The sequence below is a fragment of the Pongo pygmaeus genome, chromosome 11 (genome assembly GCF_028885625.2).
Source record: "Pongo pygmaeus isolate AG05252 chromosome 11, NHGRI_mPonPyg2-v2.0_pri, whole genome shotgun sequence".
NCBI lineage: Eukaryota > Metazoa > Chordata > Mammalia > Primates > Hominidae > Pongo > Pongo pygmaeus.
In genome coordinates, this window is record NC_072384.2 from 113,901,736 (window position 1) to 113,928,431 (window position 26,696).

The window sequence follows — 26,696 nt, forward strand, 5'->3', positions numbered from 1 at the left end:
CTTTTCTCTTTTTCTTCTCCAGCCACACTGGCCTCCTTTTTTTTTGTAAAATGCCACATTTACTCTTAAATTCTGGACTTTGAACTGGCTTTTTCCTATGCCAGGAATGTTCTTCTTCTAAATATCATCGTGGTCAACTCTATCACTGTCTTAGTCTTTAATCGAGTGTCGCCTTCTCTATGAGCCCTCGCCAGATTGCTGCATGTATAATTTCATACATCATGCCCCACAAAATTCTCCCCATGTACTTCCAGTCTCTCTTACACTGCTTTTTCTTTCTTTCTACTGCATTTTTAATCTAACATTTTATGTGATATACTTGTATATGTTTATTATTTATTTTCTGTCTCCTCAATATATTATAAGCTACATGAGGATTGAGATCTTTGTGTGTGTGTGTGTGTGTGTGTGTGTGTTTACTAATGTATTTCAGGCAATTGGAATAATGCTTGATAAATTAGGACTATCAATAAATATTTGTTGAATGACTCAACGAAAACCCCAAATATGTGGCTCCTTTTGAAAAAAAAGCACTATCTGTTAACATTGGGCTTACATTCCTACATCCCCCACCATTTGTTGGAACTGAGAGGCAACAGGTGCTTTAGGCAAGACATACAGGCATTCCTCAGTCCTCTACAGCCATCACCACCACACTTATCTTCCCAGTGCTGAGCCTTATCTGCATTGGCATTTATCTTCATATTTTTTCTTTTTTTTACAGTAAAGAGGAGAACTATGTCTAGTACTCATATCTATATCAAAAGGGGGTAACATGGGATAAAGAAAGATCAAGAAAGTTATATGTTTATTGAAACAAGGGGGACAGCATGTTTCCATGTTGAGGTGATCTATGTGTTAAACATGTAGAATGTATCTCTTCATATGTCCACCTAATTCATTCATTTGAATTATTTTTCTGATGCCTGGCTTTTGAATGTCTGACCTCTGCTCTAAATAGTCATAACTGCAACTTTACTTAAAATTCAAAGATAAGAAGTATGGAAGCAAGGATTATCAGAAAGAAGATAAAATTATGGAAGCTTACAGTAAGATCAAGTATCTTGAGTAGCTAATAGTAGAAGTCAGTTATTTTACTGTGGAATTTTATTACATTTTAAGTTGCCAACCCACATGAAGACAATCCTTGTGGACATCTATAGAGAATTAAATTTTCAGTTAGCTAAGATGCTATCACTTTGGGCATAAACTTGCATTTATAGCTGGGCATGTAAAGCAAACAGATGCCAATTGGTTGGGACAGTACTATTAGGCATATCTCCTTAGCCAATAATGCAAATAAGTTAGCCTTGCTACAGCAAAGTTTTGCCTTGCCTTTGAGGAATGGAAGCAGGTTAAAGCAGAGAAGAGATGTCAATATCATCCATACTTTCTATCCACAAAACTAATCAGAAAATCTTTGACATTTACTCAGAGTAATACCATACCTGAAATAGGTGAATCTATGAATTCTTAATTTAGTAAATCTGTTAGAAACAAGGTCACCATTTTTAGAAGCTGTTCCATTAATTGACTTTTGTGTAAAGCATTGTCTAGCACTATTTCAGCACCCAGTATTGACAGAAGTGATCACTTGTGTCATCATATGGCACACACTTTTCTGAACCTTCATATGCTTTTGGCTACCTCTCTTTATATTTTGTACACTCTCCCTTTGAATATTTTTAGGTTTGCAATACTTTTATGTGATTATCATAGTGTTAAACAAAAGTTACAATTTACTATCTAGGATTATTTTACATATAACATATAACTGACCCTTTCAGATGTTTTTATGATTACATAACAAGCTTATCAAAAAGAAAAATTGAATAACTTAGAAATAATTTTTATTAAATTGTAATTATTAACCCATTAGCATTAAAGTCAGGATAAGATAGCTGAGCTGTATTGCAATTTCAATTACAAAAATGCGTGCTCATTCTTCATTTTGGAAGCCCGCCAACTAAAGAATATATTAGGCAGTGAACGCAACATGACAAGCCATTCAATTCAGCAATTTCTAGTTGGTCAGATACATCTTCAGGCAAATTTAACCTTTATAAGGCGTATTCTTGGTCTCTATTTTGTAGAGATTACGGAATTGTTTATTTTAAATAAAAATTATATTGAGAGAGATATAATCTAAAAGTCATTGAAATTTCCACTTCTATCAATTTTAGGTTACATGCTTCTAGGTAAGAGGAATTAATAAAAGTTTAGAAAGTCTTCATTCATTTTCAAAGTAAACTGCTAGTAGAGAAACTGCCTTACTTTCTAAACCTTAATAGAATAGTTTTTATTGATAAATGTCCAATTCATTGAATTTTGTCATCTTTCAATTAATTGCTTACATTTTTTGTTTTTAATAAGGTTTTAAAAGTTGTTATAACCATTTATCACAACTGTGAACTGACTTGACTTAAAACCATCAGCAAAATAAACACCTGTATTTTAGTAGCTACCCATAAACAATAACTAGATACTATGTAAGTGCCCCCTGACCTCCTGAATCCTGCTTCAATTTTGTTTAGCCTCTGTTTAAGCTCCTGGGGATTATGGGAGCAACCAGGATGGCTTCCAAAGAAATAGAGGGATAGGTAACCCAGGTGTGTCCTCTTTGTGCCAGTAATAGGAACTATGCCAGCTGGCTGCCCTCTGGCACTGTGCATAGTGAACAGAATATTTTATGCATTCCCTAAAGGGAAATTTTAGTAAAAGGAACACAAATGAATTGGATCATTATTCCCATTTCTCAGAAAAGGTCTGTGCAAGAGAAAGGCATAGACTTCATTCTTTTCTTTTATGACACAAATTTATTAAGGTTGCCATTGCAGTGATTTTTGTAAATGAAGGAAGCATCAGAACATCACTGAAATACATACTATAATTGGGAATTACAGACAGTAATAGGATATTCTGACTTGGTAATGAGAAGAGAAAATGAGACTTCCCTAAACTTTTTCTCAGTGTGTATGATCTTATCTAAAAATTGAAATTTTGGTGTCTGCACAAAAACTCAACTCAAATATCTCAGTGGATTAAAACAGCAAAACATATCTCTCTTGCACTACATTGTGCAAGGGAGCTTCGTGCATCATAATCACTGAGGAGCACAGGCTGGATGGGAGTGCCTGCCCCATACTTTCATATTATCAGATGAAGGGCACAAAAGGATGGCCAAACACATGCTGGCACTTCAGGCTTGCTCCCATGTTGCTTTTGCTCACATTTCATTCATCAGGTAAATCACATGGCCACACCTAGGTACAAGAAGGCACAGAACTGACATTTGTAAATAACTCTAAAACTACTAAACATCCCGATGCTGAGTTTGTCTCAGTTTAAGGAAATGTCAGCAGTGAAAATCAGTGCCATGTGCTGGGTTTTGACAGTAGTCAAATTATAAGCATTTTCTTATTTAGTAGGAAGGAGGAGGTTTATAAAATCAAGTGGTATAATGTTCTTCTAATTTGTATGTTCATTTTTATTAACTAATAAAGTGAGATTTAGTTTTAGGTATTATTATGTTCTTCTTAGGTAATTATAAACCATCAGTGGAACATGCAATTTGAAATATCTGATTACTCCCTGACACAGAGCCTGGTAATAGATGAGAAAAAGGGTTTGTGAATCACGGTTCTGATTAGAGTGTAGAATTATGTGTCCAGGAACCAGATTGTTAATAAGGTGGCAAAGCCCATTTATGCTAGAGGAAAAAGAATATTAAATAGATAAGCCATTAAGTTAATTTGCTTATATACTTTTAAATATGGTATTTATAGGTTATATACATATTTAATTCCATGATTTTCTGTGTTAAAAGTAATAATTCCTTATAGAAAAACTTGAATATGCAGAAATGAATGAATACAAAATATTATAAAAAGCATATGAAGTTAGTTACTATTAATATTTAGACACACTTTATTTTAGTTGCACATATATATGTGTAAATAAACATGTATCATTTATATTAAGTGGACACTTTCCTATGTCCATATTCTTCATGAATATTTTTATTAATAACTAAATAATGTTTCATCATCTGGATGCATCGCATTCTATGGTTCAATCAAATTAAACACCCTTTATTTGAAATTTAGGTGTTTCTAGTCCTTCACTATAATAAATAATGATGCATAGAAAACTTTATATGTAGATCTTGGCAAATTGGTCTGAATATTTTCTCAGAGTACGTTTTTAGAAATGGACTTACTTATGGAAGGTGTTTGGTCATTATTTAATATAATTGATACATATTGCCAAATTTCTTTCTAGAAAGTTTGCATTATTACCAGCAGTGTATGAAAGCACCTGTACAAATTTACATGGTGTATATACTGAACCTATTATAGTAATGCTTACAGATAGGCTTTATAAATCTTTTAACTGATTGCTAAATTTTGAAAGATGGGTTGTTGATCAGATGGATTCTCAAACTTTAACAAGCCTCAGAATCACCAGGAAAGCTCACTGAAAACAGATTGTTGGGCCCCATTCACAGAGACTCTGATTTAGTAAGTTTGGGAAGGGGTTTGAGAATTTGCATTGCAAGTAAGTCCCCAGGTAACGTTGATGCCCTGGTCAGAGGATTGCTTTTGGGAGAACTGTTGAAATTGACTAACAGGAGTTTGTTGTTTTAAAGTAATAGTCACTATTATTCAACATAGTAAAAATATGCACTTACTTAACTTTAGAAGCTAAATATTTTCTAAGCATATCAATTTTTGTGGGTTAGCCTTTAATTGTATTCTAAAAGTGTTTCTTAAAATAACTCCTTCTATGCAAAATACTGTGCATACTAAGAAATCATAAATCTAATCATTTCCTATGTTTTTAAATCAAGTAGATATTTTGTCTCTGTTCCATTAGTTTATGACACAAATAAGAAGTTTAGTCTAGAAATACAATGTTAAAATAATGACGCTGTGAAGTTTCTAAGTGAATGTTTATGGTTGTACATCTTTTTTTTCGTTTTATGGCTTCAGCCTTATCTTACATGAGTCAAAGTTAAGAAAGTTTCAGAGATAAATTTAAAATACATTAAAACTATTTTGTTTTATATAAACATCTAGAATAGAAACTTTAAAGACTAATTAGATACTTGAGGAGTACTAAATTAAAAATATTTAAGTACATTTGGGAAACATCATTTTGCAAATATAATCTTTCTCCCTACAGTCTAAAGCCCAAGAAATGAAAACAAACATAAAGGTCAAGTAATTGAATAAATATATGAGTAAGGAAGACTTTTCCTGACCCATTCGTATTTTCATACTTAGATTGTGAATGTCAATTAGCTCAATCAAGTCTTGCTGATAATGTCAGCTGTCATTCACTCTTAGGTAGTGATGTGTGAAGTTTGTCAGCGGGTAATGGGCCATTTGAGTGATGAATGAAATAATGAGGGCACAGAAGCCTAAGCAAAACGTCTCCATTTTTGGTAAATTCCTCTCCACATGGGAAATTCAGACAAGGAAAGAAAAGCCATATAAAATCTGTTTTAATAGGGTGTTTATTTAAAAAATATATATCTTAAAATATCTTTTAACTTTTTATTTTTAAAAATTAATTTAAATGGTCAGTGATTAATTATCATTTCCCAATAGTATTGATCAGTGTAAGCAACACTAGGTACTACAAGAGATAATCTTGCTCCCAGATTCACATTGATATTTTGACTTGAATTGAATATGTAAATCGAACTTCTTCAGAAGTTTATCAGCAGACTTTGAGTCCATGGACTATCTATACTAATAAGATCTTGCTTTATATCTCTGAATAAAGTGTAGTTTCTTTCTTTAGGCTTAACATATTTCTTGTTAGTGTTCTAGTAGGTATTTTTATCTGATTGCTGTTAGAGTTAGTGGAATATTTTTCTTTTCTTTTCTTTTCTTTTCTTTTTTTTTTTTTTTGAGACAGCGTCTCACTCTGTCCATTCGGGCTGGGGTGCAGTGGCACAATCCTGGCTCACTGCAACCTTCACCTCCTGGGCTCAAGCGATCCTCCTGCCTCAGCCCCCCAAGTAGCTGGGAGTACAGGTGGGAGCCACCATGCCTGGCTAATTTTTGTATTTTTTGTAGAGATGGGTTTCACCACATTGCCCAGGCTGATCTCAAACTCCTGAGCTCAAGCGATCCACCTGCTTCAGCCTACCAAAATGTTAGGATTACAGGCATGAGCCACTGCACGCAGACAATATTTTTCTTTTATATCTTCTGTTAATTCATTGCATACTAGCGAAACTTACTAATTTTATAATTTGTCAGATGTAATCAGCCATAGTAATATGGTCCCTTTAGTTTCTTTTTCCTTTTGGCTTGTCTGTCTAATCATCTATCAGTGTAATCATAATATCTGTAATTAATGATAATTTTGTCTCCTCTTTTCCAACAGTTTTATTGCTTGTTTATTTGCTTATTATCTTTTGCATATTTCTACTCTAGCTTTTTCCAATGATGTATTTTTTTTTTTCATTTATGCTGTATCCTTCACAGGACTGTGAATCCTTGGAGTGAAAGCAATGTATTCTACTTATATTTATGACCTAGTAATTAACATAGTGCCTGAAATAGAGTAGATACTCAAATGTTGACAGAATGCCTGATTGAATAATTTTTCACTTCCACTTAAAAATTGTTTGGGGCAATTCCTGTGAATGTTAGTTCAATGAACAGCAAATAACAAGATAGGGAAGCAGACCTCTATTGAGTGGCACAGATCTAGGGTCTGGGGGAAACCTGGGTGCCCAAGGGACTCATGGGGAAAGAGGCCCAGTAGATAGCTTGGCTTCCCATGGGTTGCCTAACTGATGTATTACTCAAGTTAAGAAAGGGGTACCCATTGGATCTTTGAAATTTAAACTATTTTATTATTTTTAATTTTTTTCAGGGTACATGTGATAACTTATATAATTTGTAAAGTTCACATCAGTGTAATTGATGTACCCATCACCTTAAATGTTTGTCTTTTCTTTATGTTATAAATATTTGAATTATTCTCTTCTAGCTATTTTGAAATGTACAATAGATTATTTTAAACTAGAGTCACCCTACTGATCTACAGAACACTAGGTCTTATTTCTTCTATGAAACTATGCATTTGTACCCATTATTCAACCTCTCTTCATCTTTGCTTCTCCACTGATCTTTTTGGCCTCCAGTAACCACCAATCTATTCTCTACCTTCTTATATCCACTTTTTTAGCTTCCACATATGAGTGAGAACATGCAATATTTGTATTTCTGTGCTTAGCGTATTTCACTTAATATAATGAAGAGATGTCTGCATTCTCATGTTTATTGCAGCACTGTTCATAATAGCTGAAATATGGAATCAACCTAAGTGCCCATGAATGGGTGAGTGAAAAAAGAAAATGTGGTATATATACAATGGAATATTATTCGGCCATAAAAAAGAATGAAATCCTGTCATTTGCAGCAACATGGATGGAACTGAAAGTTATTATGTTAAGTGAAAGAGGCCAAGCACAGGTCTTCCATTTTTTAAATGTAAGACTATATTTAATTCCAACTGGCCCATAAAGCAATAACTTCTTTTATTACTGGTACTGGGACATATATAGATAGCCAGCCGTTAACTGGTTATGAAACTGGGATTCAGTAAGATTATGTCAAAATCAAGTCTGCTTCAATCAATATCCCAGGAGAATATTAAACTTATAATTTGTTTAATATAGAATTATTTCATAATAAATAAGTGGAGTATGAAACAATTCATGATGAATTTGCTATCCAGCTGAAATTAACATGCCACTAGTTGCAGAAATAATAAAAATAGCAATACAAATAGATAATGTTTATTAAGAATTTAATGAACATGTTAGGTGACTAACGTGATGAATGCTTTGCAGAGATTATCTCAATTTTAATGCAGCATGTAAGACAGGTATTATTTGGGTTGCATTTTACAGATAGAAATATATATATATATTTTGAAAGCTTGTTAAATAGCTTGCCTAAGTTCACACTCATATGTGGTGGAGCTGAGTTGCCAAGGAAAGCCATTATTTTAACCCTGACTTTTATTTCACATAGAAAACTTTAAAATAAACACGAGGGCCAGAGCCTTACTCTCAAATTATTATTTAATTTATTTGGGGTGTGACTCAGTGATACTGGTATTTTTTTTAAAAATCTGCTTAGTGAGTTCAATGTGTGTGCGCTTTGAGTCAAGACCAGTGAACTATTAAAGCACACTGCTGAGAGCTTAGCTTTGCCTTCCAATTGTATCTTGTCAATACAAAAAAAGGTTATGGTTTTTGTGCTTGGAAGAATAATTTTAAGATTTATTTTACCTCTTCTATCCTGTACACATTGTCCTTATTTATGTATCTCACATTTACCTCACTGATGCTGCCTACCCGTGTATTGACCATTGTCTCCTGAAATATTTCAGCATATAGGCTGGGTGATATAAGAAATCTAATGTTTACCTCTGCAAGTGAATCTATGCTTAGATTGGATTGTTTTTACTAGGGTTTTGCTGCTCTTGATGTAAATCTTTTTTTAAATAGTTGTTCAGTTATCATTATATTTTACTATTTTATTAGCTCTGCTAAGTAGGCAGCAGGACCTAGTTGATTAGGTCTTATTAAACACCTCTTTCTATTTGTTTTATATGATGATTTGTTTAACAATGCTTATAAAAATTGCTGTGTTTATGGTTTCAGATATTTTCATGCAGTTCAAACAACTATATAAGACTGATTTGGATCCCTTGCTATATTTTCTAACATAGTAATTTACCCTTTCCCTATTTCCAACCCAAGCATCATCATTAAAATAAAATACCAGCAAAACAATAGAAAAATAGGCAATCAGCATAAATATGCAATTCAGAAAAACTGAAGTAAAGCAAATAAATAACAAATATAAAAATATTTAACTTAATTATATATGAATTGGCAATAATTTTTTCCATAGGCTTTTTATTTTATAGATATAATATAGTATATATGTTCATTATTTATATTGTCCTAGGTGTTACTTCTTTTAGAGTGTAAGCTCCATAAGGGAGAGAATTTTGTCTATTTTGTTTAGTGATATAAGAACTGAAACTGGTGCCTGTCATAAAATTGACACTCAATAATAAATATTATTCAAAGGAAATAACTATTGAAAGAATGGATTGTTTTAAGTGCATGTGTGTATGCACATGTGTGTGTATACGCCATTAACAAAGATGTGGTGAACTGCACACAGTACTACATGACTGGCAGAAGTATAATTGGTACAGCTTTTCTAGAAAGCAGTCTGTGAAAAGATATAATGTTTTTCTCAAATATTTATTCTATTTGAATTATTTACACTTCTAGTACTATGCTTTAAGGAAATACTTAGTGAAGTGCAGATTTATAGACCAAAAACTCTGTTCATAATATTGATAACCATAAGAGAGACAAAAATCACTGAATAAGTAAAATGTGGCATTCGTCATTCCTTCAAAACAGACTAAATGACATGAAAATGCAGCAATGATAAATGAAAAACGAGAGAAGATAATAGAGCGTGGTTCCAATTTTGTAAAAATTGAGAGAGAAAGATGGAAAAAAATTAAGTAATTAAACCACAGTGTTAATAATAATTATATCTGGGTGGTGAGACTAAGCTAGCTTTTAAGTTTTTGTAGTATTATGAAATGCACAAAATTTCTATATGAGTATGTACTACTTTGTTAATTAGAAATATATTATTTCAGGCCAGAGGCGGTGCTCACGCCTGTAATCCCACCACTTTGGGAGGCCAAGGCGGGTGGATCACCTGAGGTCGGGAGTTTGAGACCAGCCTGGCCAATATGGTGAAACCCGTCTACTAAAAATACAAAAAATTAGCCGGGCGTGGTGGCACGCGCCTGTAGTCCCAACTACTCGGGAGGCTGAGGCAGGGGAATTGCCTGAATCCGGAAGGCGGAGGTTGCAGTGAGCCAAGATCCCGCCACTGCAATCCATCCTGGGCAACAAAGCGAGACTCCGTCTCAAAAACGAAAAAAAAAAAAAAAAAAGAAAGAAAAAAAAAGATTTTTCATGCCTAAAATAATGAGATAAATAATTTTTGAATAAGTAAATGGGTGCAAAAATTCATGATATGAGCCTTCTGTCAGAGCAATTTTAAAGAATTAGCTGTAAGGGGATTCATAACTTCTTTTTTTGAATACAGTTAAGCAATTAATCTCTCCTTCATTATGTGTTGAGTGCTTATTTGTAGCATGTCTTTTTTTCCACTGAGGAAGGACTACTTTCTCATGCACTGAAAATGCTCTTTGATCTGTAGCTATGGTTTGCTTGGTGGAGAGGGAGGTGACCAAGAAATGACAGATGTGGATTCTAATATATGTGATTTGACAGGATTAATAGAAATGGTTTACTTTCATTAAGAGTTTTTAAATTAGTCCTGTGTCCTTAGATTTAAAAAGAAAATCATAATCAATCAATTAGCAAATGTTAACTTTGTTACCCAGTGAAAAGTGTTTTTAGTCGGCCATTTATAGGGGACAAAAGGGGCATAAGAATTATAGACTTTTGACTGCTGACATTACTGTTGGGCCTGGAAAGCTTATTTAAAAAAAGACAATTAACCAATAATATATGATAATGCTATATTGTGCTTCATTGGAATTCAAATAGGGAGTATTTTCAAGTAATTTTTAACATGTAACATGAGACTTAGAATTGAAATTGGTTATATCAATTGATACGTGCCTTATTTAAAATTTTATCTTTCTTAATATTTTCTCAAAGCTAAAATTGGAAATGAAGGACTTCATGTAAATTCTGGGCAAATATTATTATAATGTTTATGTTGTAATTTAATATTAAATCAGAGTATCAACATGTGCAGTGATTTTGATGTTTAACGCAGAGCTCTTGTTTAATTTTTTTCTCTAGGATTCAGAGTTTCCTATAGATATGCAACCAAATCCAAACCTGAATGTTTCTAAAGAAAATCTTTCTCCAGCAAAATTTGACTACAAGCTGAAAAACGTTTTTAGACTCCATGAACTTCCAGTGAGCTGGTAGGATTTTTGATGTTTTATTAATACTTTTGAGATTTTAATTTCATGTCAAAATTTTGATGCTCTTACAGCCATTCATGGTCGAAATGGTTTGCTTTTAGCCTTTCAAAATTGCTACTCATAGCAGTGAAAGAATCTGCTTATAGTAGCTGTAAGAATCTTAAAAGTAATTGGTTTAAGCACTTGGTGGCAGTACAGACTAAGTGCACTATTGTGTATTTTATTGTAGAGGTTGGAGTAAAAATGCACAAATCATTTTTAGAGAAGTTTCTAGGATTACTTTAAAGATAGGATCTCATCAGCTATGCATTTCATTTGTTTATTTTTCTTACCAATTTTACCAATGTACTTTTTTCCCGTTAATAAGTTCTTTTTACTTGTTTGTTATGAGGACTGTAATTTTTGTGAACTATAATTACATAGGTTTAAAGACGAGACTTAGTATTACTCAACATTTATTGAAATAAATTGTTTTATGAATCTGCATATTTATATTGATAAACATTTTAAATCTTATAAAATGGAGAGTATTTTTATTCAAAATTTAAAAAAATTCTGTAGAAAATATGCATATATAAATCTTATGATTCCATGGTACATTTACATTTCATTAAGTGGCCAGCTTTTGTTGATAATCATGGATACATCATTTTAATTATGGTTTAGTTTATATAAGTAACATTATTTTCTTGCATTTGGTCATAGAGTCCCAAATTTATGTAATTGTTCTTCAAGAAATCTAAGACTTGTACAAAAATATATGGCATTTGTTTTGTAATTGCTCCTATTATACTTAAGGAGGACTAATGACTCAGAAGAGACATTAACCACTCTTTAACACATATATTTTACCTATAGTGAGTATTTTTTTTTCATTTGCAAAGCTTCCTCTGCTCTTGATGACCATATGGCATGTGGAATCTACTTTCTAAACCCCATTTGTTTGATTATTTCCTCGTAGCAAGAATATTGTCTATGGTATATGTCATGAGAACATAGCACATATGAATACTTCTGTCATGACCAAAAGCAGTAGGTGAATGAATTGAAAAGGTCTGTTAGTAAAGGGAACCATAAAAATGATACATTTATACCTTAGTGTTCTATTTCAATGTAAAACAAGTGCCTGTACATTCATATGCTAGTCTTTTGATGTAAGGTCATGACTTTTTCTTAAATGTCTATTGATTGGAATTCTACACAATATTTCTTACCTAAGCCATGCCAATAATGCATCTTCTACAATTTCAATTTGTCATTTCTTTTATCTAAAATAAGAACTTCAGACAACTTCAGATGATCTCCCCACCTTTTTGTAACATTAATTTAATTTTCATTAACAGCAATTCTGTTTATCCTTCTCATATTTCATCACCATAACTAATGTTTATACTACAATAACAAACACAACTGGCTTATAAACAGGTTTAGGACCAAACTCTTGTGACTCTTTACAATCATGAACCTTGGCTGATGGGAGTGGCCAGTGCTGGTCTACTTGGGTGTGATTGGAGAGCTCTGAGCAGTTGGGGTTCAGTGAGTGCAGCTTGTGTGTTTTGTGGAGATAATGGAACATGTTGGTCAATACAGCAATTAAGTGGAGGTTAAGGGAAAAGCCTCTATTAAATGAAAATGTGGAGAAGAAACAGAGGGAAACATTTAGCTCTTAGTCAAAGGCAAAATATGGATTTCAGCTTACTTTATTTCCAGCTTTTGGAAAGACAGCTGTCCTGATTACTACTACTGCAACTCAAGGAATAATGGTTTTGTAACAATCTTCACTAGTTAGCCTATTAGGAGGGAAGGCTGTCGCATTATTAGTTTATTAGTAGAAAAATAAATCGGTAAAAGAAAAATAATCACTAGTCTCTTAGAGTAACATACCTCAGTGGAAGATTAAATTGTGACTTTGGGACAACTTACTTACATCAGACACTTTTTGCCTGTCTACTTCATTTCCAAATGGTCTCATTTTCTGCTTCCTTATACTACTATTTCTTTTTTTGCTATGTGTGTTTGTCACTCTCCCAAACACATGGCAAAAGTGGTAGTTTATTCTGCTACTTCTTTCTCTGTACTCTCATTCTATACTACCAATCCTTAACTAGACATAATATAAAACTCAGTTTAAAATTGTTAGTGTTTCTCAAATAGTTTCATAATCTGTGTTCTTAATTTTAAAACCAGTGGCTGGGTGTGGTGGCTCATGCCTGTAATCCCAGCACTTTGGGAGGCCGAGATGGGCAGATCACTAGGTCAGGAGATTGAGACCATCCTGGCTAACACGATGAAACCCTGTCTCTACTAAAAATACAAAAAAATTAGCTGGGCGTGGTGGCGGGCGCCTGTAGTCCCAGCTACTCGGGAGGCTGAGGCAGGAGAATGGCGTGAACCCGGGAGGCAGAGCTTGCAGTGAGCCGAGATTGCGCCACTGCCTCCAGCCTAGGTGACAGAGCAAGATTCTGTCTCAAAAAAAAAAAAAAAAAAAAAACCAAAAAAAAAAACAGATACCACCCCCTCTACAGACATACACATACAGAATCTTAGTACTTAGTAAGTCTACAATACAGTGTTTATTGACCCAATTATATACTTTTTTAAGGAAAAAAGAAAGTTTTTTTTTTTTTTTGTGCTTGGGGACTATGTATTTTTAAAATTTATTTTTGTTTTTCATTTGCCATCAGTGGAAAGAAAGTTCTTCAGCTATGGTGTATAGGTTTCTTAACTTCAAAAATATAGCAGTAAGAGTAATGACAATGACAATGGAAATAATATGCTTTGCTAAGCCTCTATAAGTGCCAGGATTCAGTTGCTGCATACACACACTATGTCTGACCTTTGTATTTCTATAAGGCAGTTATTATTTTTCTCTCTCTCTCTCCTTTCTCCTTCTCTGTCACATACATATATGAGACTCAGACACCTTGCGAATCACAAAGAAAGAATTTGTGTGAGATCTGGTCAACCCAAAGGCAAACTACAAAATAGTGAATAAGCCACGCATTATTTTAAATAAACAAAATGAAAAAATAATCTCTGCTTTTATAGTTGGGCATACAATTTTGCCAGTAATACACAACTATATGACCTATGATTTGGGCAAAATGCATGACAAGCACAACCTACGATAATTGCTATAAACTTAAATATTAAAATAAGTAGTTAGATTGTGTTTAAGTGCAGAATAATTATGTTTTTTTTTCCCTCCGGAAAAACAGATTTATCAAAATGTGTTTTTATAATGTTTTTCTAACAAGGTCATAATAAAATAAGTGCATATTAAAATCCAGGTAATTTAGAAATCATTGATGTATTACTAGTTTGCATTTTCATAGAGTATGGTTTCATAGTTCAAAGAACCAAATTTTAAATTAAATTAGTTAAGAGAGTTTTTAAGCTCTGATTTAGGTAGATGTCTTTCTTCTACTCTTACACGATGCTTCCCATCAGCCTAGAACATGTCTTCCAGTGACTGCCACTAGTTGTTTGTTTGTTTGTTTGTTTGTTTTGTTTTTTGAGATGGAGTCTCGCTCTCTTGCCCAGGCTGGAGCGCAGTGGTGTGATCTCGGCTCACTGCAGACTCCGATTCCCAGGTTCAAGGGATTCTCCTGCCTCAGCCTCCTGAGTAGCTGGGACCACAGGCGCCCGCCACCACACCTGGCTAATTTTTGTATTTTTAGAAGAGACGGGGTTTCACCGTTGTGGCCAAGTTGTTTAAAAATTTTTTTTTTCTTATCCAGAGAACTCCCCATCAAACCTATGCTGTTTCCTCATAACCTGCTCATTGTCTCTAAGGAGGCTGACAAAAGCACAGACTGAATTAATAACCTCCACTTGTTCTTGCCATTCTCCCCTGCCAGCGGGTTCTCTTCCTTTCCTCTCCTGAAACTGCTCTTGCCAGTCATTAGCCACTCCCCGTGTCCACCACCAGTCATCACTCACTCATTCTCATTTTCTTCACCTCTGACCACTCCTGCTTTTCCTCTCCTGACTCCTGTTATTTGCATGATTCTAGTTTTCCTGCTGACTCCCAGGCTCATATCCTTCTCAGCATCTTCAGTGAGCTGCTCCTTTCTGGCCAGATTTCTGGTTGATAGGTTGGCCCTAGACTCAACTTTATAGCTTCATCTTTTCACTCTCATTTGCAGGTGGCCTCTTCCCTTCTCTGGCTTTAAATACTTTCCATATGGTGGCGTCTCTACCATGATGTCTCTCCTGAGCTTGAATATCTAATAGGTTTCTCCAAATTTTCATCTGTCCAAAAAATAACTTTGGTTTTCCCCCAAAAGACCTAATCTTCTCCTTATCTCCTTCATTTTTGCAAATGTACCAAATCTGTGTGAACTTACTCAAGCTAAAAGCCTAGGAGTCATTTTAATTCCTCATTCCCTCACCCTGCAATTCCCACCATTAAATCTACCAGAAAGTCTGATAGGTCTTTCCTCCAGAATATATTAATTTTTTTCCCACTTCTTTCTATCTGTATTACTATGGTCATTTCTCATACTCTTGCAAAAGCCTCCTAATTTACCCTGTCTTACCCCACAGTAATTCACTCATGTCACAATAGCCAAACATATTTTTAAAATGTAAATCAGATCATCAGATTTCCTGCTTTAAATACAATGATGTCTTCCCCTTGTTGAAAAAATAAAACCCAAACTTATTACTGTGTGGCCTCTGCAAGATGAGACTCTTGCCTACCTCCTTGGCTGCATGCTCTCCCACTCTCCCTTGCCCTATCTCCTCAATGACACCAGTCTTCTCACTGTTCTGCAAACATGCCACACTTATTCCTACTCCAAGGTCTTTCCACTACCTTCTCCACAGACTCCCAGTATTACTTCTCCAATTTTTACATGTGTAGCTCATTCTAACCTCTCTTAGCTCAAATGTTACCTCCTCAGAGAGGCAGTGCCTGAAAAATGTAGCTGATATTTTACTCCTCACTCTCTTAGTCACTTTCAGTCCTTTCATTCTACTTTATTTCATTGGTGGTTCTCAGTAGGCATGCAGTGTTTTCCTAGTTAATGTGTGGCAGAGATGGGTAGATGCTCACCAATCCAGTTTCCTCTTCTCTGAGCCCATTGGGAGATTATATCTTCAGTTTGGAATTGAACTTGGGAATTTGGCCATGTGCCTGAAAATGACCAAAGGCAGTGCCTATCACTTCCAGACCTAACCCCTAAGACTTCCAGTGGGATTCACTGTTGACTTTGAAAGTTCTAAGCCATGTGATAGAAGACGCATGGTTCCCTGAAACATTTGTTGGTTGTAGAGTTCTCCAAACTTTATCAAGCTTTAATTTTCCAGACTAATGTGCTATCTCTTTGTGAAATTAGATGTTAGGCCACACATGATAAATGAATTTTAAAAATAAAAAGATTGAAGAGATTTTTGCATTCACTCATTCACACAAAAAAATGTTATTGAACACGTGTCAGGCACTACTCTGGGCAGTTAACTAACTAGACAGAAATCTGTTCTGAGGGAGATTACATTGATTGAGGGAACAGTTAATAAGCCAATAGTGAACACATACTGTATTTGATGGCCATAAATGCTGTAGAAAAACATAAAGTGAGACAGAGGGAAACTGAGTGTAGGATGAAATCAGTTTTAAAGAGAGTGGCCAGGACTTTTCTTGAGAAAGTGATATGTAAGGGAAACCTGAAGCAGGTGATGAAGTGAGACATGTGGAGCACTAGGAAGAAAATTAGAGTCAGAGAGAACAGCAAATGCAAAGCCCTTTAGGTGGGAGCATATCCAAAATATTGTGGGAACAGCAAGGGGTCCAGCATGGACAGAATAAGTGAGCTTGGAGAATAGGAGGGGGAATATAAAGTTATGTACTTGGGGATCAAAGAGGCTGTGACTTAGGGCCTTATAAATCATGGTAAAGAGGACTTTGAATTTTAATCTGAGAATGTTAGGAAGGTGTTAGAGGATTTTGAACAGAAGAATTACACAGTTTTACATACATAAAAACAAGGTGTCTGTAACTGCTGTGAGGAAATTACACTGTTGTAGGGGTCAAGAATAGAAGCTGGTAGACTAGTTAGGAACTATTTCAGTAATCCAAGAAAATTATAAGGTTTCCTGGAGTAAGTTGACAATGATATAGAGGCTAATGAGTAGTCAGATTTTCATTATTTTTTTGATAGGAGAGTCGACAAGATTTTCTGTTGGGCTGGTTGTGGAGTGAAAGAAAGAATTTAAGAATTATTCTAAGGTTTTTGGCCTGAGAACAGGAAGAATAGAGTGACCATTAATTTATATGGGGAAGACTAAGGGAGGAACAGGTTTGAACAGGTTTGACATGTTAAACGATTGATGGTAATTAAACTTCTAAGTGAACTTAAATATACATAGGACACCTTGGACTGTGCTGTGAACAAAGTTCATAACTGTGTATGCTGCCTAGCGAACAGGTTCATGTCAGTACTATTCCTTGTATTTTAATTGAAACAGACACCAGAAATAAAGTTACTAAGTAGCTTTTACTGTGAAAATATGGGCATTATAGAAATGTAACTTTTGGAAAACATGTAATTTAATTAATATAGTTTATATATGGATATATATAATATGATAATATAATATAATATAAGCTTTAAGTATAAAGCTTAAGTACTTAATTATACATATCCATATATACATATCATATATATAAAGCTTAAGTACTTTATATATATCCATATATAAACTATATTAATTAAATTATATGTTTTCAAGAGAGTATTAGTTATATTTTTAAATGTGAGTTTTGAAATTAAGTATCTTGAAAATAATCATAGATATTTATTTTTCCAATGGATATTTATAATAAGCTTAAATTATGTTGTAATTTTTATGTTTACATCCCATCAAAACAAACAAGCAATATATTAGAGCAAAGTCTATATTTAAATTTTGCATTTCTAAGAGAAAGAACTTATACTCCATTTAGCTTCAAGAAAATTCCCCTTAGGAAGGTGATAATTACATACAATTGAAACACTTGTGATCATTACTTATAAGTATTTTACAGAATAATTTAAAATATTTTCTCTAATACAAAGATACTGTCTGCTAGTTTTATAGTTTATTATCAAAGTACTAAGGTATTCAGCTATCTTCTATTAAATAATAATATTTATGCCATTAAATTTTAAGAAGAAAGGTGTACAATATGTAGCAAATGTAAACATTCATTTTAATGAGCTATTTATCTTTTTGGGGTGTGTTCTATGAATAAATACATTATCTAATTAGTAGATTAGATTTTCAATTTATTTCAGATTGTCTTTAGAGCCATTGCATGTGTTTGTCTTCAACTTTAAAGTAAGTTTGTTTAGACATTGGGTTTTAAAACCTGAGCAGCTATAATCTTCCAGAAGGTGTTCTACCTTGTTTTTTTTTTATGGTCAACTCACAGCTAAAATTATGGAAAGGCTTTATCATTGGTCACAGATGATGCACAGAGCATTTTCAATTCCAGTGTTTCATAGACTCAGTGATAGACAGACAGTTGCCCTCCTGGGACTGTAAACATTTTTCATTCTCTTTTAATTATCTAGATCTGTAGTAATAACCACAGTGACCTACAAGAAGGCATTGTTGGACATACTATAATTATATATAGCAATTATGTGTAGTGACAACAATACATAAAAATCCCACCCTTTAACTACGGTTGGTAAGAAATGAAACTATGATTTTCTGCCTTAGGACATAGTTTCAGTTTTTGAAAAATTAAGACATTCCATTTTTACATAAAACTTTTTCTGGAGTATATTATTATGGTAAGGCAGGTCTATTTCCACGGACTGACAATACGTTAAGAATATTCCAATAAATATAGAAAGCATCTCTCACTCCAGCTTCCTCCTTAGCTACATACTGGTATTTCCTATTACATACTGTGTAATAGAAAGGGAAATGCAAATTCAAAGAAAAGGTTAATTTTTGTAATGCAGAATGTCAGAGAAGATGGTTTAGAACAAGTACCAATATATCTCTTGTTGTCTTTGAAAATTTATTTAGTATTTCAAACTATATTATATTCACACATGTACTCATTATTCTGTTTAAATAATTAAAGGTGGCAAGACATGGTGAAGTATGAGCAATCAGTAGTTTTGATTTAGGTGAAGCACCCATCAAGTAATGGCAGTAGTAATTGCCACTTGCCAATGTCTTGGCAAGTTGAGGTGAAACCAATGTCTTTAGTCCATGTTAAAGTCAATGCATGTGGAATGGTATTCCATAATTGACTTACTTATTTTTTTTTATGATGAATGGGTTGTAAACATCAGTGCTTGTGTCATAGATCTAAATCTTAAACCAATTTTGGCAGTTTCTTATAGGGCCATGACTAGAGAATGATATTGTCATATTGGTTTATATGATTAAATTTTTCATATTAAAAGTGCTTTTATAGTCTAATAGAAAGTAATAAAACTTTTATTAGATTTATACACCGAACATATAAAACAATATTGATGCTCTGATTTCAGTTTTTAAACTCCTGACATTATCCCAAGCTGCAATGACTATTAATTCAGAGTACCTCATGAAATAGGACATTTCAACTTGCATATCTTGTGAGCACCTCAAATTTAGCAGGTCTCAATACCAGCTCTCCTTTTTCATCATTTTCCTCTTCTCCATGCTCACCAACTTTCTCCCATTTTATTTAATGTTATTATCATCCATATGGTCACCTAAGATGACCTGTGAGTCTTTTTAACATCCTCTTTACCACTTATTTATCACATGCAATCCATCACTTAAGCCTGTGTATTTTATGTCCAAAATGAGTTGTTCAGTCATTCATGTCTGTCAAAGACCATCATCTGTCACTTAGGCTTCCCCAGCAGTTTCCTATGGTCTGCCTCCAGTCACTCCTCCAACTTGAATTTATCCTCCCTACTGCCATCATAGTAGTCTTTCTAAAATGAGGATCCAATATCTTATTTCTGCTTTAAAATCTTTATTTTTCAAGCCCTTAAGACACATTTGGCTCTTCCCTATGTAGCTCTAACCAATTTTTTTTCTAGTTCTATTGTGTCCTTTGCTTCTGCACCCCTTATGCTCTATATTCAATGAAATCCCTTCATGTGCTCATGCATTGGCTCATGTTCCTTTGACCATTATGCCTGTTACCTCCTTTTTCCACTTGCAAATATTCAAGCAACCTAAAGTATGTTTCTATACTATACTAGAGCTCCTTTCTGTTCTCTTGATACTAGGTACATAACATAGAAAATGCATAATACAGGGGTGCATAGAACAGATCCTATGGATTCCAATGATTTATTTTTGTGTCTGTGTCTCCCAACACCCCAATAAGGACTCTTGATAGCACAGATCATATCTTGTCATTATGAATAGTCCCTGACAGATAGGAAGTGACTTAATATGTGTTGAAAGAATGAATGCATCACTTAAGTTATTATGAGTGCCTATAGTTCTATAGACAAGTTTTTCAACATACTGTGTATTATCTACTTATAACCTGGCTATCACCAGCTGTCACTCTGTCTTTTAAAATTCATTTAGCTTGAATGTCAAGAAATTTATATGAATGCCTGTGGTATAATTTTCCTACTCATTATCATAACCATAACTGGCATTCTCTGTGCATATAGGATAGCTATAAACACTACTCTCATAATAATTAGAGTTACTTCTGTCATATGCTCATGACCCAGTTCTCTCGCACTTTTCAGAAAGCACAAAAGGGGATCCCTTTTTTTCAGCCTGCCTTATTCGTTCAGATTTCTAGGTTTCTTACTCTTGCTTGTCTGTTTTCTCAACAGTCATTCCCCAATTCTCATATGGACTTTCTCCTCCCTGTTTCCAGACACTGGTTTCTTTAGTATTCCTCAGACTTTTACTGGATTCTTGAATCTTCTGCTTTTTCCTCATCTATTTGGCCTTCTTGATTCTAAATTTTGACAGGCAGTTAACCTTTAAACTTGAGCTTGCTAAACTGACACCTGGGTTTTCACTCCATAATCTCCCAGTTCTATTCTTTAACTGTTCAATCAGATTCTCTTGGCACCTGTATTTCATATCATTCTCCATTTGGGGAGTGAGGATACACCTGACAAACCCACAGAATGCTCGTGGGGAAACCCAGTAACAAATATAAATTTAGAGTATATTGTGTATTCTGGATTGAATCCATGGGCTTAGGACTTTTCAATTGATGAAGAGTATATGAAAGGAAAACTAGGCATTTCAGGTACATATGATATATGAATGTCACAGATATGGAGTAAAATGTAGTCAAAATCTCCTCCCTTTTTCAATAAGACCACCACTAGGAGGAAGATAATTGATTTGGTCAAGGTCAAGAATATAATTGGGTCATATCGCTAAAACGTGCAACTTTATGTGAAAGGAGAAAAGTGGTCTTGAATCGAGAAAAACCCAGTTATTTCCCCTTGGTTTTCTTCACTCATTCAATAGTTGTATACTCAATTCCTACCTTGTGTTCTAAACATTAGGAATTAAATGGTAAGTGAGAGAGAGAGAGAGAGAGATTTATTTCTGTGCTTCTTTTTTGTCATTACACTAGTACAACCTAGAGATCCAATTATTAACTGTGGGCCTAGAAGAAAAGGACAGAAAACGACCAATGTTATTTTAGGCCTTAGAGTGGGGTGGTAGGTAATAGGTTGCAGGAGTCCAGCTGTCATATTTGAGAGCGGAGATAAACTAGTTTGCATTTACCCAGAGTTCTTTTTGCATATTTTCTTCAGAAGGAATTAAAAGGTGCCCGAGCAAGGACTTGGGCCTCCTAGTGTCCAAACAGCTCTAGCCCCTAATCACAGCAAAGCAATATCAGGAAAGGGATAAGAAAGTTGAAACTGTGTAGGTCATGAGTAATGAGATAATATGTTTTATGGTATACAAACACATGGGTAATTCTTGGTGAAGGTAGAGACCGTTCCCAGAGGGGAAAAAGTACCTGTATATTTCTAATCTCCCATCCAAGTACTCACCAGGTCTAACCCTGGTTAGCTTCCAAGTTTTGACAAGATAGGGCATGTTGAGTGTGGAATGGCCATGGACTGCATGTTCCTGATCTCAATAGGGAATTCTAGACTAAATCTTTTAAGGTAACTTGTTTCTGCAGTAATTCTTGCAGATGCCATTGACAAGTTTTATAACTTTCATTTTGTTATGTTAAATTGGGCTAATAACAACTTCTCAAGAAGCCTAACAAATTGTTGATGTTAGGTATCATTTTCATTGCTTTAGTAATAATATTGAACATTTATTAAGCTGATAATATTAACTGCCTGAGAAATTGTGATCTAGGGATAGAAAGAATTTACCTGCATTTGTTTTACATTTATGCTTAAGGAAACCGAAATAACAGCACTTGGTGAAAAAAAATATACATCTATTTCCAAATTTTCTAGCTTTTCTTTGTAATATTTTCTTATGCAAAACACTATCAGGGAACTGACATGATAATGCCAGTAATTCTCTTCAGAGGAAGCTGAATTAGTATGTCTTAAGACCTGCTCTGTGTATTTAAACAGAGTGATTGGGAAATAACTACCGTAATTTCTTAGTGATAATTTTGAGACTTTTTCTCCTTTTGTGCAAAATGTTGTAGTACATTTAAGTCTAGTTGTTTATTACATGACAATAGAGTATACTTTTCCTTTTTGTGCTTGGCAGAGAATGTACATTTATTTGTGATGTTTATCTAGATATTAAAAATAGATATTGGACTTACTATATACTAAAGCTTAGTTGTTCTAGAAAAGTAATTTTATCGATTTTAATCTTTACTGCTAGTTATATTGCTATTTACTTATTTTTCTTTTTAAAAAACAAGCCAACAAAAAAAATTCCTGAAAATTGTTAATTAACAGATTTAGATACTGAATTAGCCCAATCAAATGATGTCTTAGGCTATTAACCAAAGTGGTTTAAGAATTACATACATTTATTTTTATTTAGCTATTTCCAAAGTGATTTTTTGATTTAAATAGTGGCTTTTATTCTGGAATACGACATAGTAAGTAAAACCTTTAAAAAAAATTCAAACGTTGTATCTTTGTTGTTGTTGCTGTTCTTTTTTGAGACAGAATCTCATCCTGTCACTCAGGCTGGAGCGCAGTGGCATGAAGAGGGCTCAATGCAGCCTGGACCCCCAGGGATCAAGCAGTCCTCCTGTCTCAGCCTCCCACGTAGCTGAGACCACTGGCATGCACCAGCTATTTTTAAATTTTTGTTTTTCTGTGGAGATGGGGTCTTGCCATGTTTCCCAGGTTGATCTTAAATTCCTGGGCTCAAGCGATTCTTCTGCCTCAGCCTCCTAAATTGCTAGGATTACAGGCATGAGCCACTGCACCTGTCTCAAAAGTTCCTTTTTATACAAGGAACCACATTTATAAATAAAAATATTTTATTTTTTATTTGTTCACCCTACTATAAAGTCATTTAGATGAAAGTAGAAACTTTGAAATAATAGGCTAAATAAAAATGTGATTTATGAATTAGTTTATTAATTTCTATTAAGAGATCAGCAAACAGTTCTGCTTAAATCTTGGATGATGCTACCACAATGATGATCACAATGAACATTTTTTGAAAAGTTGAACCAATCACGTTAAAGGCTTTTCACATAATTTCTCATTTAATCCTATGAACAATTCTTTAATATGGTACTATTATTCATCCATTTTACAGAGGAGTATATAGCAGTTGCCCACTTTCCCATCTGAATATCTGAATCTCCTACTGGCTATCAACTTCTTTGGGAAAGAACTGGCTCTTCTTTACATATTCTAGCGTAGTATAGCTTATGACAACATAGTTGGCACTTAAAACACAGTGACTTGATGAATGAATGAGTTCCTAGAAAACGGTGAGTCTGCATTTTCTAGTCAAGTCATATGTACAACAGAAGGGTCAAATATAGGTGAGTTTTAAAGACTCTTCTTAATAAATATGAGTTAGCCAGTTTCTCAACCTTAGACATTTAGCCTTGATTCCCGTCTGTATATCATGAACATTTAATAGTACCGATTACTATCTATCTGTTTATGTACCTTGGACTTTTGGAAGTCCACAAAACATTCTAATATCTAATATTGTTTCACCTCCCCCATGAATCAATTTTTTGCTCTGTTGGGGCAGCTTTGCTCTGATTGAGAATATATGAGTTAAGCAATGGATGAAGACATTGAAATGTTGATTTCCTCAGAAAGGAGGGATGTAGGGTTTTGCTCTTTGCCTACCTTCTTTATGTGCCTCACCATCTTGTTTTCACAGTGCTTCCTTTTAGATCTGTTTATGACATTGCCATAAAAGGTCATGTTGGCATATTACCTTAAAATACCGAAAAGGTACCATTTTAGAAGAACATTTGATGATGAAGGGAAGCAACAGCCCCATTGCTCCTCACCACCCCTCATGCCCTTCAGGTCTGATTTAGCCTGTAATGTGACTTCAATATTTTAAGGTGAGATCGACCTTTTCTTTTCGGAGAGGTATTCATAAAAAGGCTAATGACCCACTTGTGCTCATAAGGAATGACACAGGGAAACCTGGGGGACAAAGCTACCAACTTTTCTTCTTTGGAGGAAATTTTCCCTTAGCTTAGCACTATCCTTAAAAATAAATCATTAAACAAGAACAATTTTGTGACAAGGAATAAAGGGAAATTGGTAAATGAAAGTGAAATGGTAAAATACAGAGGTTTAAGAGTTTAAAATTAAATAAATTAAAATGTGGAAATGTAACCAGACCCAGGTTCAACTCCTCACAACTTGAAAGCCAAACACAGGAGGTGAGGGTTAGTGGGAGGAAAAGCAGGTTTTAATTGGAAAGCCAGCAAACTGAGAACATGGTGAACTAGTGCTCTAAAATACCATCTTAAATTTTACAGTTTACCGTAGGATTTTTTAAGGGGAACTTTGTATGGGAGACATGTGGGAGTGGTGCAGGGTGCAGGGTCTGAGTGTCTTGTTCTCATGGCTATCTTGTGAGTTATTGCTGGTCTGGAAGTCTGATTGGCATTATCTTCACTCTCCCCAATGGTGGTGGAATGATTGTTTGTGACTCTTCCTAAGTGGGAGGACTATGCAGGGGCTCCATGCCTGGTTTGTAGCAAGATTAGATTCTGGAATTTCTTAAGCAAGAACATAATTAGATTAGCATGCATTGCCAGAAGGCAGTGTGTAGAGAGGGAGGGAATGAAGAAGTGAAAGTGGAGGGAAGGAAGAAAAAGAAAGAGGGTGATATTTAAAACCTGGGTCCCTGGTTACGGTAATAAAACAAAACATCTTTATATTTTAATCAGGGACACACCTTAAGAAATAAAGATTAAAGGTATTAAAATAAAAGAAATTGAGAGGTTAAAAACCTGAAAGTAGAAGGCAGCAAATAAAAAAGTTGAACTTGAGGGCAAAAAAATTATTTTTAGTTTAAAAATAAAGACAACTAGGGATTTCTTTATATGCCTAGTAAACAAAAATATATTAGAAGATAAAGAAGGCTTGTTGGAAATAGGGAGACTAAAGATAAAAGAAGTAAGGATCCACTTGAAGTTTGAAAGGGGGCAATTTAAAACAACTAGCAAGAATTAAAGCAATTGGAAACCATAAAATAATGGCAGGCTGCTAGGCTATAAAACTGTACGTTCTATGAAGACGTAAGAAAGAAAATGTGGTGGAAAATGGGGAAAAAAGGGAAGTGTATAAAAGCTCCAAGCTATAATCAAGTGAGGTTGAATTCTGGCTAAATGTCCCTGTGGAGATGTGCAAAATGCATATATTTATAGGAGCCCATTTACTTTCACCTGATCTTAGGCCCTGCCTGTCAGTGTGCCACAGACTTGCCCAGATTGGCAAAAAATTCATGCCCTTCGGAATTTTCCAAGGCAATGTGCTCTGTGTCTCACAGTCTTTCCCCCTCAGACTTGCTTCACAGCATAGATAAACACTTATTTTGGTTCGAGGAAGAGCATTTAAGTACTGGCATGCATTCAAAATATCATTTGTATCAGTGACATTTTGGTATTTATTATCATTTATAACAGCAACTGTTTTGTATGAATATAAGTAGACCTTTCTACTTGACAACTGTGACCTTTAATTTCACCTGGACTGCACATATTATATATAATGGAGATTTTAAAAGTATTATAGAAATGGATAAGGGGTATCAATTTCAAATGGACAATGTCAAAACTACTAGCTGCAGTTGAAATGAAATTTATATGTGGACACATTTTTTTTTTACTTTTTTTAGTTTTGTTTTTATTTTTTAAATTATTTGGAGATAATGAGTAAAATTCTACTATATTCTGGTAGCATCACTCTGCAAGATTTACTCTACCATACAAATCTATGTTTTTCGGTATTCTATTTTGAAAGGTTGTGTTGTTATAATATTGGTATTGAAAATATTGATTAGTTAACAATATTTTAAAACATAAGTTAGCATTTATTTGGTTAGGATGAAGGAGTTGATGATAATGACAATTTTCAATTGCAAGTAAAATTGCTAAATACTACATAATTACGTGCAACTTGTGGTAGCTTTGTATTTAGAGATAATGATGTTTAATTAGGTGGCTTTTTAAAAAATGAAAATGAGTTTATTCTTTTTTTAATAGAGTAATGCATGCTCCCCTTTACTTCACT

The 26,696-nt window shown here is 34.2% G+C and overlaps 1 protein-coding gene across 4 annotated transcripts in view; it reads left to right on the forward strand.

Annotated features, from left to right (window-relative positions):
• SPAG16 (sperm associated antigen 16) overlaps positions 1-26,696 on the forward strand; it is a 1,161,609-nt gene that overhangs the window by 214,331 nt on the left and 920,582 nt on the right. For all 4 annotated transcript variants that reach the window (XM_054478489.2, XM_054478490.2, XM_054478491.2 and 1 more), the window contains one exon: positions 10,910-11,037. In XM_054478489.2, the coding sequence (XP_054334464.1) occupies positions 10,910-11,037 (128 nt within the window). The remainder of the gene's footprint in view (positions 1-10,909; positions 11,038-26,696) is intronic.